Source organism: Canis lupus, chromosome 1 (assembly GCF_003254725.2).
Source record: "Canis lupus dingo isolate Sandy chromosome 1, ASM325472v2, whole genome shotgun sequence".
Classification (NCBI taxonomy): Eukaryota; Metazoa; Chordata; class Mammalia; order Carnivora; family Canidae; genus Canis; species Canis lupus.
In genome coordinates, this window is record NC_064243.1 from 109197503 (window position 1) to 109214763 (window position 17261).

The 17261-nt window shown below is 51.5% G+C and overlaps 1 protein-coding gene across 3 annotated transcripts; it reads left to right on the forward strand.

Annotated features, from left to right (window-relative positions):
- The first annotated feature begins 662 nt into the window (after positions 1 to 662).
- SLC1A5 (solute carrier family 1 member 5) lies at positions 663 to 12318 on the forward strand. 3 transcript variants are annotated; one of them, XM_025424550.3, is made up of 8 exons: positions 663 to 1840; positions 4321 to 4363; positions 4818 to 4865; positions 5771 to 5937; positions 8097 to 8330; positions 9101 to 9295; positions 9434 to 9568; positions 11503 to 12318. In XM_025424550.3, the coding sequence occupies exons 1-8, from the start codon at positions 1272 to 1274 to the stop codon at positions 11735 to 11737; spliced, it is 1626 nt and encodes a 541-aa protein (XP_025280335.1). In that variant the 5' UTR covers positions 663 to 1271; the 3' UTR covers positions 11738 to 12318. The 3 variants fall into 3 exon arrangements, with proteins under 3 accessions (XP_025280335.1, XP_025280338.1, XP_025280336.1); XM_025424553.3 differs by having other exon boundaries at positions 1607 to 1840; positions 4321 to 4377; XM_025424551.3 differs by lacking the exon at positions 663 to 1840 and adding an exon at positions 1999 to 2096.
- Positions 12319 to 17261: the final 4943 nt, after the last annotated feature.

Here is a 17261-nt window from a genome sequence, read left to right on the forward strand (position 1 = left end):
ATCACGCCCTGGGCCGAAGGCGGCGCCAAACCGCTGAGCCACCCTGGCTGCCCTTTTTTTAAGATCTTATTTTTAAGTAACCTCTACACCCACCGTCTGGCTCCAACCTACAGCCCGGAGATCAAGAGTCGCGCTCTCCACCCACTGAGCCAGCCAGGCGCCCCGGGAACATTTAGTTTTTAAATTATTAACACTATTAAATAAATAGCTCCATCTCATTTAAATCTTACACCAACCATGTGTGGGATGGGCTTTAACAATCTGCATTTTACGTGAGTTTCGAGAGGCGGCAAAAGACCAAACTCCGGGCGGAGGCGCTGCAGGCCGGGGGAGCCACCTGCGGCTCCCTTGCACTCTCGAGACCCCCACGGTCAAGAACCGCCGTGGGTTACCGGCTCCCACTCACGTCCGGATTCCTTCGGCGGGAAGGAAAAAAAGCGCGGCCCGTCAACGCCCCGCCCCCAGCGGGCCCCGCCCCCGCCCCCGCCCCCGCCCCTCGGCGCCGGGGGCTCCCGAGGTAGCCGACTGCGAGTCGGCCCTTCTACGGGTGACCGGGCCGGGCTCTGGCCTCAGCCCCACCTCTCGCTCGCGGGAGGGCTCCGGGCGCGCCTCCGCCAATGGGCGCCCGTGGTCCGCTCCCCGCCTTCTCAAGCCTCGCCCCTGCCCCTAATCCCGGCAGCTTCCGCCAGGCGGGCTCAGAGCCACGCGGCGCGCCCGCGAGCTTCCCCCGGACCCGCGGCTCTTAATCCATCCCGGGCTCCCCCGTCGCCGCCTTCCGCGCGCGCCCGGGGGCCTGGATCTCCCCTCCGTCCCGGACTCAAGAGCCCGGCTCTCCTCTTCCCGGAGCTCCGTCTCCCGCCCCCCCGATTCAGCCTCCGTTTCCAGGACCCCGGCACCCCGAGATCCCTCGCCCCCCGGATCTGCGCTACCAGGACCTGGCTTCCTGAGGACCCCTGCCGCTTGCACGCCTTGAGCCCTCAGAGCCGAGGACCCCAGGTCCCAGCCTGATAAACTCCTGCTTTCCCATCCCTAGGGCCGAGGAACCCAGGGGCTCCAGATTCCGGGCGCCGGGCGCAATCTGGAAGGGCTGGGATCTCAGACTCTCCAGGAACCAAGGCGCGTGAACTCCCGGCTCCCGGGAACCCTCCAGAGTTCCAGGCTCCAGGCCGTTACAAAACTCTCGGTTCTAAGGAACGCACGTCCGCGCGCCGGGAAGGAGCCCCGAGCGCGCGCCCCGCTTCCAGGCGCTCAGGAGCCCCGGGGCGCTCATCATGGTGGCCGATCCGCCCCGGGGAGACCCCAAGGGGCTCGCGGCGGCTGAGCCCACCGCGAACGGTGCCCCGACGTTGGCCCCCCTGGAGGACCCTGGCGCGACCCGAGGCGGCCGCTGCGGCTCCCGGGACCGGGTGCGCCGCTGCCTTCGCGCCAACCTGCTGGTGCTGCTGACGGTGGTGGCCGTGGTGGCCGGCGTGGCGCTGGGTATGGGGGTGTCGGGGGCCGGCGGTGCGCTCGCTCTGGGTCCCGCGCGCCTGGCAGCCTTCGCCTTCCCCGGGGAGCTGCTGCTGCGCCTGCTGAAGATGATCATCTTGCCGCTGGTGGTGTGTAGCCTGATCGGGGGCGCCGCCAGCCTGGACTCGAGCGCGCTCGGCCGCCTGGGCGCCTGGGCGCTGCTCTTTTTCCTGGTCACCACGCTGCTGGCGTCTGCGCTCGGCGTGGTCTTGGCGCTGGCCCTACAGCCCGGCGCCGCCTTCGCCGCCATCAACGCCTCGGCCGCCGCCACGGGCGGCGTGGAAGAGGCCCCCGGCAAGGAAGTCCTCGATTCGTTCCTGGATCTCGTGAGGTCAGAGCCCCCTCCCCGCCCGGTGGAGTCGGGGATGGTGGTTGGCGGGAGGAAAGGGGGTGCCTCAGCCACGTGGGGAGGGGACACGTGTTAGGGAGGGCGGGAGGGCATCCCCAGGGCCTGAGAGAGACCGGATCGGATGGTGAGGGATGCTGATGGTGGCCCTTTGTCAGAGTCCAGCGCGTGAGGACAGAGCCCTGGGGAAGGAGCCTTCTAATGTGGGCGCCTGGGGACATGAGTGGGTACCCTAAAGAGGGTGAGAGGCCAAGAAGTCTTATGCTTGGGGAGTTTGGGGGCAGGGAGGGGACATAAGAGGGTCTGCTGTGAGGACAGAGGATGAGTGGGGGAGGGAGGGCGCTTGGAAGGGGATTTGGGGGCTGTTAAGGGCCTCAGGATGGTGGTTCTGGATCCAGGGTCAGAGGGCTTGGTTCCCTTGTGTAAGGAGCCCCTGGGGGACCTGAGGAGATCTGGGTGACCTCCACAGGCCCCATTTCCCAGCCCCAGTGCTCCCCAGGCTACGTGTCACCCTGTCTTAACGAGGTTCTTTTCTCAGCCTCCCATCCCCGCCCAGTTCAGCGGGGCCCTGGCAGCTTCCCTTTTATATGTTCCTGCTAAACTCTACCACCTCCAAGGACTTTCCATTCCATTTCCTCCTGTCTGGGCTTTCCCTCCATCCGCCCCCAACCCCTCTAGGCTGCACAGAAGGGGGCCAGTTAAAAAAGGAGCAGACTCCTTTTCTTCTGATCTTTGCTCTCTGCCCAAGAATGGCACACACCCCCACCCCCCATTTTGAGGAGGGTAGACCCCTGGGTTTACATGGCCTGGCCTTTGGGACCTGCTGATTCAATGCCTCCAGGTTGGTAGGGGACTTCCTGGAAGTGGGGAGAGGAAATGATGAGTCACGGAACTGGGTTCTCCCAGCCGTCTGGGGTATCTGTGCCCGCGGAGATGCTGAGATGAGAGCCCTCGGGGAGGGCTTGGTGTCCAGAAGCTGCAGTGGGTGGGTGCCTGTTGGCTGGGGGAGATTAGCTGGGTTCTGATCCAGCGCTGCCGGGCCTGGGTGGGTATAGGCCTACTGGCCAATGGACACACCCACTGGGAGGCTGTTTATGTGCACAGGCTTCCCCTTGTGCCAAAATAGAAGTAACACGCACACTGGGCCAGCTCCTCGGAGACTTAGCTGGAACATCTCAGAGCCACACAACTTTATAGCCAGTTGACACACAGCTGGACACAGGCACTCAGACACTCAGCCACAGATGGGACCTCTCTCTCTCTCTCTCTCTCTCTCACACACACACACACACACACACACACACACGCACGCGGTATACTAACATCCCTTTACACAGCCACTCACTGATGCCAATAACTACACCAGTGCAGCGAGAGTTGCCTAAACATTCATGCTCAAGACCACGAACATACCCAACTCTGTCCCACATATCTGAACACGAACCTGCACCCCCAACCGGATACCAATGCTTGAGAAACTGTATACAGGCCCACAACACAGTTGTTCACCACATCACTAGGGAGGGAGGACACCAGAACACGGCGTGGTTAGAACCACGCAGACAGCTGGCTGGGTTCAAATCCCAGCTTGGCTATCTCCTGGCTGGGCAAGTTTCTTTCCCTTTTTGTGCCTTGGTTCTCTTTTCTAGAAAATGGGGAGGAAAGGGTGTTGTCAGGAGGATTAAATGGGTGGATTTAGGGGCGCCTGCCTTGGTGTTGATCTGTCAGGTCTCGATCTCAGGGTTGTGAGTTCAAGCCCTGCTCTGGGCTCCAAGCTGGGCGTGGAGCCTATTTAAAAAATACAAAATAAAAATAAGTGAGTGGATTTATGTCACGTACCACAGGGGAGACTACACACCCATTTGCTGTAACTTTCATCCCACTCAGACACAAGAGGCTGTTGAGACACAAGAGGCTGTTGTTCAGCTCCCTGACCGGCTCAGTGGGGTTTAATGTGTGCTGCTGCACAGATACACATTCATGACACACACAGCCATCCCTTGTCTCTCTCTCTACCTCTTTCGGAGGCACCCAGACCTTCCCCAAACCCTCTGACCCACTCAGACCGGCCCCAAGGCCCCCAGGGCCAAAGGGTTTCTCAGCCCTGCAGGAGGAAGTGGCTGATGCAAGATGCTCTGGGTATTAAGTTTGCTCCCTGGGGTGGAGCTGAGGCCCCGGTGACTGCCCCAGCCTGCCTTGGGAGGCCAGCATTCCTCACCTTCAATCCACAATCCCTTGGGCCTAGCATGCCAGCCTCTCTACCTCCTGGAAAAGTGTGCAGGTCAGGGCTCAGGTCTACCTGAACACACCTGGCCTGAGGTATAGGTGGGGACCACATTTGGGTGCCAATGGGGCCTCCCAAGTTTGCTTCCATCCCAAGAGGCCAATTCAGTCCCTCACACACACACCCCAACTCCCCCCTGTGGTTTTTAATAACATGCCCCCCTCCCTGTCTGTCTCTACAGAAATATCTTCCCCTCCAACCTGGTGTCCGCAGCCTTCCGCTCAGTGAGTCCTTGGGGGTATGTCCCGAGGGGTGGGGGCGGGCAGGGAGGGACACAGCCCCTGGCAGCCCCTAGGCACCTGCTTTTGGGTGGTGCCTGGAAAAGCAGATGTGCCCCTGCATTTATGAATGGGATTATAGGGTTCTAGGGTAGCCTCTGAAACCATCCATGCCCCTAATTGAGAAAGGAGACTATGGTTTCTGAGCCCCATCCGGGTTCTAATTCAGGCTTTGTGATCCTGGGCAAGTGCCTTTTCCTCTCTGAGCCTCAGTTTCCGCCTCTGGAAAACAGGCATATGGTATGAACATCCTACCTCAGCAGGGTTGCAGGCAGGATGCAAGGTGATTGGTTGTATTTGGGGGGTGCTTAGGGCCGGCTTTGAGCACTGTTAGTGCCAGGATGGAGTGGGGGAGCCTTGGTGGCAATTGATACTGACTCTTGTCCACCCCCACCTACAGTACAGTACCACCTACGAACACAGATGGATCAACGGAACCATGGTGAAGGTGAGAGCAGGGGAACGGGGGTGGGGCCCCATCCATTGGCCCATTTGGGGTTTTTCCATTCTGTTCCCACCCCAGCCTGGGTTTGCTCCCTGGGGCTTCTGACACTTGGTGGTACCTATTTTATACTCTCAGTAGCCACCGCCTGGTTTCTGGTTTCTCTGTTTTGCCCCCTGCTCCCTGGTCCAGGCTTTTCTTCTGCTCCCACCCCACCTGCCCCTGCCCCCTGTCCAGTTACCTTCCCCCCGCAGCTCCCTCTCACCCACCTACCCTCAACCTGGCACAATGTATTCTTTCCAAAGCACAAACCTGACCCTGTCTCGCCCCCTACCCAGGGCCCCTTTATGCTCCCCACGGCCCTCAGAAGAAGGCCCAGGCTCCTTGCTCCAATCCATGAGACCTTGCGATGTCAAGCTTCTGCCCAGCTGCCCACCCAGCCTCGTGTTTTAGCTCTGGCTGGCCTATCCCAGCCACAGTGGATTTCTCTCTGTCCCTTGAGTGCCCAAGGCTCTCTCATTTCCAGACTGATGCACATTGTTTCCCTTCTCCTGAACCTTCTGCCACCTGTCTTTACCTGGTCAGTCCTCTTGTTCTCTAGATCTCTCGGCCTCTTCCTCCGCAAAGCCCTCCCCGACTCCTTCCTCCTGGCCCCTTCCCCGAAGCTGGCATTCGCCCTCAGTTCCCACACTCCCCTGGGTTTCCCCATTCTCCAGTCACTCTGGCTGGCCTCTGGTGACAGGTCTATTTCTCCTGGACCCAGACTGAGAGCCTTTGGAGGAAGAGACAAATGAGCTCCAGGAGCTGTCTTGTCTGCGTAGGGTCCCAGCAAGGCCCCAGACAGACCCTTAGAGACTGTGCGAGTTGACTGAGCATCCTCCCTTCCTTCCCACTCTGTTCCTTGCCCAAAGGTGCCCATTGGGGAGGAGGTGGAGAGTATGAACATTCTGGGCCTGGTGGTATTTGCCATTGTCCTTGGTGTGGCCCTGCGGAAGCTGGGGCCTGAGGGAGAGCTGCTCATCCGCTTCTTCAACTCCTTTAATGATGCCACCATGGTGCTGGTCTCCTGGATCATGTGGTAGGTGGTGGGAGGGGTGCGGGGGAGCAGTAGGATGTGGGATAGGACAACCCTCCATCTGTTCCTCAGAGCCACACGGCCTAGATTCACACCAAGCGTTGCCCATTGCCAGCTGTGTGACTTTGAGCAAGTGACCTACCCTGTCTGTGCCTCAGTTTCTTCATTAGAAGATGAGGCTAGGACAGTGCTGTATTACAGGGGAACAGAGACCAATTGAGCACCTTCTCAATCCTCTTTTTTTTTTTAAGATTTTATTTATTTATTAATGAGAGACAGAAAGAGAGAGAGAGAGAGAGAGACCCAGGCAGAGGGAGAAGCAGGCTCCATGCAGGAGCCCGACATGGGACTTGATCCTGGGACTCCAGGATCATGCCCTGAGCTGAAGGCAGATGCTCAACTGCTGAGCCACCCAGGGATCCCCTCTCAGTCCTCTTAGAAGGTAACAAGAAGCCAGCTGAGCTTTGGCCACAGCTTAACAAATGCATCTCCATTGAAGAAAAAAAATTTTTTATTATTATTTTTTTTTCCATTGAAGAAATTTGCATGTGATCAAACATCTGAGTTATCATGAAGATGACATGAGTAATAGGAGGTCTAGGTAAAGCACTTGTAAAGAAAGTGTTTTAAATGCTTAGCACCTCCTGAGCATTTACTTAATGTTAGCTGATTATCATTAAGAGTTTTGTTAAACCTCAGATAACGGGGACATACACACACACACACAGACCTCTGGCTTCCACCCTGCTCTTTCCCAGCCTCCTCTTCACATCATCCCATGCTGATTCTCAGGACCTACCATAGTTCTAGAAGGTGGGAAGTCAGAGAGATGCCAGGTTTGCTGCGTTTTTGACCAATCCTATCCCCCCTCCCCATCCCAGTTCTGGTGTCACTGACATCTAAGAAACTTCTGTGCAGAATTGAGTGCACTCTGCCAGAGAGTCAGGGTAGTGGTTAAGAGCAGGCCCCTTGCCTCTTCCCACTTGTGTGCCCTAGAACAAGTTACTTATCTCAGTCTGCCTTGGTTTCCCTACCTGGAAAATGGGACTGATAGTACCAGCCACAAATGAGTGTAAAGTTCTTGGGACACCACCTGACCTATAGCATGCCTATAATAAATAGTATCAGCTAATATTTATCAAGTATGTCACTTGTATAACTTCTAGGCACAACCCACTGGCCAGAGCTTGGGCATTTGGCCAAAACTAGCTGCACAGGTGGCTGGGAAATGGGCCCTTTCTTCTGTTACCCAAAGAGATGAAGGGATTTGGGAGACAGCCATCATGATCAAACCGAGAGGCAGTCTGGGGAGGCCCCCTAGCTGGGAGACATGAGCACCCCTGGGAGCTTTACTCCAGGAAAGGGTGATAATAATTCCAGCAGAAGTTTATAAATCACTTATTGTGTACAAAGAGCTTTCAAGTCACTTTACCTGGCACTTCATTTCCTCCAACATTCCTATGAAGCCAGTAGCCTTAAAGTCCCTGTTTTACAGACCTATTAGATTTTAATTCAACTATAGCTACAGAGGAGCTTTTGTGGGACTGTGGTAAAGATTCATTCATGTTCAAGGGCTCACTCGGCCCATCATAAATGCTTCATATCTGTGGGCTGTTATTAAGACATGAGCCACAGACTTCATTTCTCATGATGTGGTGAGAGATTGTATTGGTTTAAATCATCCTAGCTGCTTTAACAAACAAACCCGGGAAATGTAAATGACTCACTCATGGAGGTCAGGTTATTTTGTTTTGTTTTTTTTAAGATTTTATTTATTTATTCATGAGAGGCAGAGACATAGGCAAAGGGAAAAGCAGGCTCTCTGCGGGGAACCTGATGCGGGACTCGATCCCAGGATCATGACCTGAGCTGAAGGCAGACACTCAATCACTGAGCCACCTAGGTGCCCCTGGAGGTCAGGTGTTAAGTCCAAATCTGACAAATGGCGATAGAAGCCTCCAGGCTTCTTTTATCCCTGCTGTACTATTTTCAAGGGGAAAGAGCTGAGACGGTGGCAGGGAATGTGCCAGAGCTTCAGCACACACTGGTCTGGGTGTTTCCTGCCCTCGAGGGAGGCTGTGATCAGGCTGTGTACTGAGCACAAAGCCTGGTCCTCCCGGATGGCACATGGTCAGAGGCTGTAATCTGTCTCCTGCAATTAGGTATGCCCCTGTGGGCATCTTGTTCCTGGTGGCTGGCAAGATTGTGGAGATGGAGGATGTGGGGATGCTCTTCGCTAGTCTCGGCAAATACATCCTGTGCTGCCTGCTGGGCCATGCCATCCATGGGCTCCTCGTGCTGCCCCTCATCTACTTCCTCTTCACCCGCAAAAACCCCTACCGCTTTCTGTGGGGCATCATGACAGCGCTGGCCACTGCCTTCGGCACCTCTTCTAGGTATGGCCTTGGGGCAGACTAGTCCAGGATTTTTAAACCAAGGGGCCTGAAGTGGGCATCAGATATCTGTAGACCCTTGAAATGTTGTGTTTGGGGACACTGGATCTGGATACAGAGGCCATACTTTTGTGAGTTTCTGATAAGGTCCAGCAACATCCCCCCACCTCTCCCATTAGAAAACCACTGGGTTAGAGATTTCTTCTTCCCTTCCTGAGAATTTCTCCTCCCCGACAAGGCCTGGCCTTGGGGGAGCGGGGGGTAGTGGTCTAGCGCTCCCTGGACCCAACCTCTGGGAGCCCTTTCCACCCTCTTCTAGGTATTTTGTCCACCTGTGTCCTCAGAACCCGGCCCTCCCGCACAGCAGCATCCCATAGAAGCCTGTTACTGGTGGAGGTCCATTATTGGTAGAGCAGGGAGGGGGTGTGGGTCAGTGAGCTCCTAGGCATTGTAGAAATTAGGTTGGGATTTTTGTGTGTATTTTGAAGGACAGCAGTCTGTACTCTCCCAAGGGGCCCAAGACTCATAAATTATGGAATGCAGGCATTCTGCAGGACCCTGGGTGCCCCTGGCTCTGGGAGGAGAAGGGCATGGAGAGCTGGGGAGAGCTGTGGGTGGAGCCAGTGGGTGTGGTTGGGCGGGGCTTCGGCACGGGGCGGGGTTTGTGATAGTGGGCGGGGCCTGGGCATGCATTGATTGGCCTGTGGGTGTGGGCTGGGCGGGGCTTCATGGGGGTGGGGCTGCGCTGACACCACACCCCCCTCCCGCCCCAGCTCTGCCACGCTGCCTCTGATGATGAAGTGCGTGGAGGAGAGGAATGGTGTCGCCAAGCACATCAGCCGCTTCATCCTACCCATCGGTGCCACCGTCAACATGGATGGTGCGGCGCTCTTCCAGTGTGTGGCCGCAGTGTTCATTGCACAGCTCAACCAGCGATCCCTGGACTTTGTGAAGATCATCACCATCCTGTGAGTGTGGGTGCGGCGGCCACAGGGACCCCCGGCCCGTCTGACCCCCTCTCCTGAGAGTGCACGCCGGGCTCCCGTGACAGCTTCTCCCGCTAGCTACCAAGGCTTCTGACCCTGACCTCCCCTCGCTTTCCCCAGGGTCACCGCCACGGCGTCCAGTGTGGGTGCCGCCGGCATTCCCGCTGGAGGGGTCCTCACTCTGGCCATCATCCTGGAGGCAGTCAGTCTGCCCGTTCAGGACATCTCCTTGATCCTGGCTGTGGATTGGCTAGTGTAAGTGTGGGTCTGGGGCTTTGGGAGCCTAATGGTATCCCTGGGAAAAGGGGATTGAGCAAGAGGGTCATTGAGAGGGAGTCAGAAGAGGAGAGGAAGAAGGGGTGATATCTTGATCCTTCTAGTCAGAGGGAAGGAAGGGATCTTGGGGGGGTCTCTCTCTTTTTTTTTTTTTTTTAATCTAAGAAAAATCCCAGAGAGAGTGTGCCCTAGAGGTGAAGAGTAGACTCTTAGGAGGAGGCCAGGCTGCTTGTGTTCAAATCCCAGGGCCACCTCTGCTAGCCCGTATGACCCTGCTTGAGTACTTCATCTCTCTTATCTCAGTTTCTCCATCTGTAAAGGGGAGGGACTAGCCTCTCCTTGAGGATCAGATGACATAAACATGTAACTCCATTATAAGAGCCCCTGGTAAGCAGTTAATGCTGTCATTGTTGGCAATCACCGTTGTGCTATTAAGAGCATTAACGATTGGAAAAGTTTGGTCTCACAAGTTTAAAACAAGAGTTACTGTTTCTCAGCCACATCACTCCTAGGTATAATGCCAAGAGAGTTGAAAACATATTCACAAAAACTTGTACATGAACATTCTTAGTGGTGTTATTCGTGATAGCAAAAAGGTAGAAACAACCCAATGTCCATCAACTGATGAATGGATACATAAAATATCATATATCCAGAACAATGGAATATTATTCAGCCATAAAGTGAAATGAAGCACAGACACATATATAGACGCTACCACATGGTGAGCCCTTGAAAGCCTCATGCTAAGTGAAAGAATGTGGACACAAAAGACCACATATCATATGAATCCATTTTTATGTGATGCCCAGAATAGGCAAATCGACAGACAGTAGATTAGCAGTTGCCAGGGGCTGGAGAGGAGGGAATGGGAGATAACTGCTTGGTGGGTGTGGGAGTGTTTTTAGAGTGATGAAAACATCCTGGAATTAAATAGCAGTGATGGTCGTACAACTCTGAATATACTAAAAACCACTGGGGTGGAGGGGAGTGGAGGGGGAGGAGAAGAGGGAGAGGGCGAGAGAATTGTAAGCGGGCTCCACGCCCAGCACAGAGCCCAAGGCAGGCTCGATCTAACAACCCTGAGATCATGACCTGAGCCGAAATCAAGAGTTGGACGCTCAACTGACTGAGCCACCCAGGTGCCTCTGGATTGTATACTTTTAAAGGGTGAATTTTATGGTATGTGCCCTATAGCTCAATTTTCTCAAATGGCACACACAAATTATAAGGAGAAAGCAAAAAGAGATCTTGTATTATAAAGAGAAAGGCCCGAGTGAGAAAGTATTTCGAGGGGAAGAGGAGAAGTGGGATAGGTCTTCTGAGTCCCCAAGAAAAGGGTGGAGTGACTTTTTGATGTTCCAGGAGAAGCAAATTTTCTGTCTTATTGGAAGAATTGTTTGGGTTCCTGGGAGGTTGGAGCAGAAAATCTTTGGGGTTCTGAGAAAGAGAGAGTATAATGGGATACTTTGGGATTCCATGGGAAAGAAGAGAGGTAGGAGGCTCATTGGATTCTGGGTGAAAAGATCTTTGAGGTGTTGTTTTTATTTTTTTAAGATTTTATTTATTTATTTTTATTCATGAGACAGAGGCAGAGACATAGGCAGATGGAGAAGCAGGCTCCCTCTGGGAAGCCTGATGCAGGTCTCGATCCCAGGACCCTGGGATCATGACCTGAGCCAAAGGCAGACGCTCAACCACTGAGCCACCAGACATCCCCATCTTTGAGATTCTAAGAAGAAGGGTTATCTGGCATCCTGGAAGGATGGAGGGATAAGCTGAGTCTAGGAGTAGAACAACGTCCCATGAAGGAAGATGCAATGGGGACTCCTAGTTTTGTGGGGGGAGAAGTGGGGGATTGGACACTACCTTCTCCCCTCCCACTCACTTCCCTGTCACTCCTGCCCCTTCAGAGACCGGTCCTGTACTGTCCTCAACGTGGAAGGTGATGCCTTTGGTGCAGGACTCCTACAAAACTATGTGGATCGCACAGAATTGCGGAGCTCGGTGCCAGAGCTGATCCAAGTGAAGAGTGAGACACCCCTGTCTCCACTGCCTGTCCCCACTGAAGAGGGGAACCCCCTCCTCAAACAGTGTCCAAGACCTGCTGGGGATGCGGACCCCTGCGAGAAGGAATCAGTTATGTAAACCCCACAGGGACTTTCCCTACCCTGATTGGGGCACTCTGGATATTGCGATCACAAACTGGGGCTCTGGAGGCCCTGCTGCACACTCAGGACATCCAGAGGCTCCAGCCTCTCCCCCTGCCCCCTCCACCAACATCAGATCTGGGAGGCCTCAGTGCTGGGGTATATGTGTATGTGTGTGTCTCTCACCGAATCTTCCCCAGTTCTCAATTCCCATTCCCACCCAAGGCTAGGAAACAAAGATGGAGAAATAGTGTAGTAATGTCCTTCTGGACATTATTACAGGGCACAGGGCACAGGTCACCACGTGGATTTCTGCCCTCTTTGAGGGAAAGGATATTCCAATGGGTAGCTGGCTTCTTTGCTGGTCATTTTTGTGGCTGAGTGTGTGTGTGTGTGTGTGTGTGTATGTGTGTGTGTGTCTGGTGACTCTACGGTAATCCCACCCTGTCCCCAGGACCTCTGTTCCCTCTACAGTAACAAACACTCCAGGGGACCCTGTTGGGGTGGGGGTGGAGGCGCAAGGACAAAGACTGCTGTCACTCCAAAGGACATTTTTGAGCAATAAAATTGTCAAGTATATCTCATCAGATGTTTTTAAGACAAACAGCATGAGCTACACAGAAAAAACAAACATGATAAATAGGACTGCATTGAGATAAAATGTTCATCCAAAACACCATTGGGAAAAATCCATGATGAGATAGCCCTGCGCCCATCTGTTGGAGTGGCAAAAAGGAAGTACAAAAGCGTGGCCGGGGAAGCCAAGCAGCGGAACAGAGCCCCATGCACCGCTGATGGGAATACTTAACGGTCCAGACCCTTTGGGAAGTCCCTGGGCAGTTTTTTATCAAGTTACCATAGTTACACTTACTAAACAGCTTCAAGAGTCCCACTTACCAAAGAAAAGAAAACTGCTCACCCAAAGCCCGCTACACAAATGTCTATAGCTGCACTTCCCACAAATTGCCAAAATTTGGAAATGAGTCAATTGATATATCAGGATGGATGATATATCCTTCCTGTGATGGATGGCCATTCAGGAAAAAAAAAAAAAAAAAAAATCTGATCTTTCAATCTGGATGCATCCCACAGATAATATTTTGAGTGAAAGTTGCTGGAAACTGCTCATGCTGTACAGTTCCATTTATATGATGGTCTGGAATGGGCAAAACTGGTTTATAGTGAGAAATCCAAACAGATGACCTGGGGGGGTGGGGGCTTAGGGAAACTGGGAAGTTTCCCCGGGAAGGAGCACAGGGAAACTTCACGAACTAGCGAATGTTCCATTTATTTTCTTTTATTCATGAGAGACAGAAGCGGAGACACAGGCAGAGGGAGAAGCAGGCTCCTTGCAGGGAGCCCAACGTGGGACTCGAACCTGGGTCTCCGGGATCATGCCCTGGGCAGAAGGCGGCGCTAAACTGCTGAGCCACCTGGGCTGCCCCTCCCCCCTTTTAAACCCAGAATTTGCTGTTTCATAAAAATACGCTGTATGACCTCTTCTAAGTCCTGTTTGAGTCCAGGATGTGGGTGACACCAATTGCGGCTCACCTGCTCTAGATCCTGTCCTGTACATTGCTGAGACATGTTGCACATTACTGATCATTATCTCGCCCTTCCCAGGGCTCTATGTAGACTGCCAGGTGCCTGGAGGCACCACCAATCTGAGTCCACAATTCTAGATGATATCTTGAGTATCTTCAGCATCTTTTTTTTTTTTTTTTGGTTTGTTTAGTTCCATCTCATGATCATTGCAGCGTGGAGGGGAAATCATTCATATCGGGTTCTGTGCAAAATTGTTGTGTATTGCACACAAACATAACCACTAATGAGTTCATTAAGTGTTGAATAATGAAGTAATTGGCGTTTTCAATGCTTTCTATTATGCCAAAATCCTTGGTGGGTGGTTATAAAAGTGTTGAAGAGTTTTTTTTTTTTTTTTTTTTTAGTGTTGAAGAGTTTTAATGTTATTTGGGGATATTGGTTGGGATTTTTGGAAGGAGCTGGGAATGCATTATTTTCCCCACTTAAAATAGTTGTTTATCCTCAAATTTTCTATTTAATGCTTTTGGGAAATGGATTAGATTTGGATAATGAAGGATGCCTATTTAAGGAGATACACACACGCATCTAATATATTGCATATGCTATTACACAATGTATACATATGAGGAAATCCATAACTCGGCCAAGTTCCACAGAACAGTATTTCTGCTTTTTTTTTCTACTTCATTTTTAAAAGTTGCTGGGTACATATCACTAATTTGCCTAAGATGCTGATCTGGGTGATATTAATAGTCTGGAACCATTTCAAGTCTCATGAGTGTGGACAGGGGCTCCCAGACCCAGTCCCCACTGGGATGCGCACTCCCATGAGGGAGCCACGTCTGTCCTTTTCACCACTGTAAGCCCAGAGCACAGCATGGGGCCCAGCACAGGGTAAGCATTCAATAAATATTTGCAGAATGAATGAACTGAGCTCCAGCCACAGAGCTGCCTGGCTAGAAGAGGTTGTTCCCCTGGTTGAGATCTTGCTTCTGCTACCTGCCGGCTATGTCGCCTTGTATAAGCACTATGGAGTCTCATGACAATGGCTCTGTTATGCCTCACCCAAAGGCCACTGGTGAAGATTACGTAAGAGCAGAAGGAGGGGTACCTGGGTGGCTAAGTGGTTGATCATCTGCCTTTGGCTCAGGTTGTGATCCTGGGATCAAGTCTGTATCCAGCTCCCCACAGGGAGCCTGCTTCTCCTTCTGCCTATATCTCTGCCTCTCTCACGTATTGATGAATAAAATCTTAAAAAAAAAAAAAAAAAGAGGAAAAGCACCTGGATGGCACCCTCTGGGGCCCTCCTCCCACCTTTCTCTCCCTTTCTTCATTGCTCCATCCACCCGTTTTTTGAGCCCTCTCCCCTTCTATCTTTTTCAAAAGAGCCTGGCTTGGGGGTTGTGCTCACACTAGCCCTGCCTTGGGCTTGGACTTGCATTCTAGACTCAGTAACAGGACAGAGGCTGGCAGGCACAGGGTGATGACAGCTTTGTCTCTCCTCAACAATATTTCTAGGCCTGTTCGACTCCCTCCCCCAATCTGCTTTATTTGAGGGGGGGAAGGGGGAGACAGTGAATTTTATTAAGGTATAATTTGCATATAATAAACTGCATCCTTTAAAGCAGGCAATTGGATAAAATCAACAGATGAATAATTAGTGAAAACCACCACAATTAAGATCCACAATATTCCCAACCATCCCCAAATATCCTGGTGCTCCTTTGCATTCTATCCCTCTCTCCACCCTCAGGCCCAGGCAACCACTGACCTGCTTTTGGTCATTGAGGATTAGTTTGTCGCTCCTAGAATTTCGCATTAGTGGAATCCTCTAGCAGGTAGCTTTTGCGTCCTGCTTCTTTTAGCATCATGCCTTTGAGATTTAGTCATGCTTTTGCACACATCCGTTTATTCCTTTTTTTTTTTTTTTTAAGATTTATTTATTCATGAGAGACACAGAGAGAGAGAGGCAGAGACATAGGCAGAGGGAGAAGCAGGCCCCATGCAGGGAGCCAGATGTGAGAATCCACCCAGGGACTCCAGGACTCGCGCCCTGAGCTGGAAGGCAGATGCTTAACCGCTGAGCCACTCAGGCGTCCTCCATTAATTCCTTTTTGTTTTTAATCACAAGTGTTCCACTGTCTGGGTGCACCAGTTTGTTTATCCATTCACCTGAAATGGACACTGGGGCATTTCCAGTTTGGGGCTATTGTATATAAAGGAGCATAGGTATGCAGCTCTTTGCTTGTCATCCACATCCAGCAAATATTTGTAGTGCCCAGGGAGGAGACACCAATATTTACTGATTGGTAAAGGGAGCAGTGCATCCAACAGCATTTGAGACAGTAACCCCCTTCCCTCCAGATATGCCCAGTGTTAACCCTTTGGCTGCTGGGGTGGGAGGGGAGAGCCAGGGGGGAAATAATAGGGAGCTCATGGTGATGACTGTTTACCAACAGATCAGTTATCTATCATGTAATATTTTCATGTTTTATGATCATCACTCCATACCACTGCATGTGCTGGCTTGAATGTCAGCTTGAGGAACATCCTCTTGGCTCTGCTGAAATGAAGTTCCCAGATAATATGCAGATGCCCATCTGCACATGATTTTATTTTTTTAAAGTTTATTTATTTATTTATTTTTAGTAATCTCTACACCCAATGTGGGGCTTGAACTCACGACCCTGAGATCAAAAGTCACATATTCTTCTGACTGAGCCAGCTGGAGGCCACTGCACATGACTTTAAAAACAATCTCTAGGGACGCCTGGGTGGCTCAGCGGTTGGGCAGCTGCCTTTGACTCAGGTCGTGATCCCGGAATCTGGGATCAAGTTCCACATTGGGCTCCTGCGAGGAGCCTGCTTCTCTCTGCCTGTGTCTCTGCCTCTCTATGTGTGTCTCTCATGGATAAATAAATAAATCTTAGAAAAAAAAAAAACCTCTATATTGCCCTAACTGTAACCAAAAACAGAGAAATAAAATGATAACTTATAATATAAATTTCAATATGTAAACTGTAGGGCCACCTCCCCCAAACCCAAGGAAATAGCCAGATGTTTACACGGGTAATGTAGACAGCTCCCAACACAGCTGGAAACACATGGTTTCCGATGTCTAATTATCCAAAGCCATGTGGAACATGACTTTTGGAAATTATTGACAACCCCTGGCTGAGTTTTATACAAAACACAATATAAGCTTCCCTCATTTTACTCAGTAGTTGCCCTTACAGGAAAATTTAGGACCTATTAAAACCTTATAAAAAGGACTTTGTGTTTGCATGAAGACAGAATTAGGTTCTGGGCTTAGATTTATTTTTTTAATTTTAAAATTTTATCTATTTTGTATTTATTTAAGTAATCTCTATACCCAACATGGGGCTCGAACTCACGACCCTGAGATCAAGAGTTGAGTTCTCTTCCAACTGAGCCAGCCAGGTGCCCCTGGGCTCAGATAATTCTTTTTTTAATTTTTATTTATTTATTAGATTCACACAGAAAGAGGCAGAGACATAGGCAGAGGGTGGAGAAGCAGGCTCCATGCAGGAGCCCGATGCAGAACTCGATCCCGGATCCCAGGATCACGACCTGAGCCGAAGGCAGCCGCCCAACTGCTGAGCCACCCAGGCATCCCGGCTCAGATAATTCTTAACCAGGTTTTTCCAAGTGAGGCTAAAATTTGGTTAGTATGCACTAGTCCGGAGGTGCTCGTTTTTACAATATCAAAATACTTCTGTTCTGGCTGGCTCATCACACAAGAGTAATTGAGAAAGCACTAAAATTCAGTAATACATATCCTAATATAAACTCATTAATTCAAGTTAATTGTTGCAATAGGTTTTCTGTTGTATTATTACCTAGTTGATAATTAAGATACTGAACACAATTAAGATACTGAACACACAAAGCTATCAGGTAGTATTATGAAGGCTATTCAAGTTTCTAGTGTAATTGTTGTTAGTTCAGGAACAATG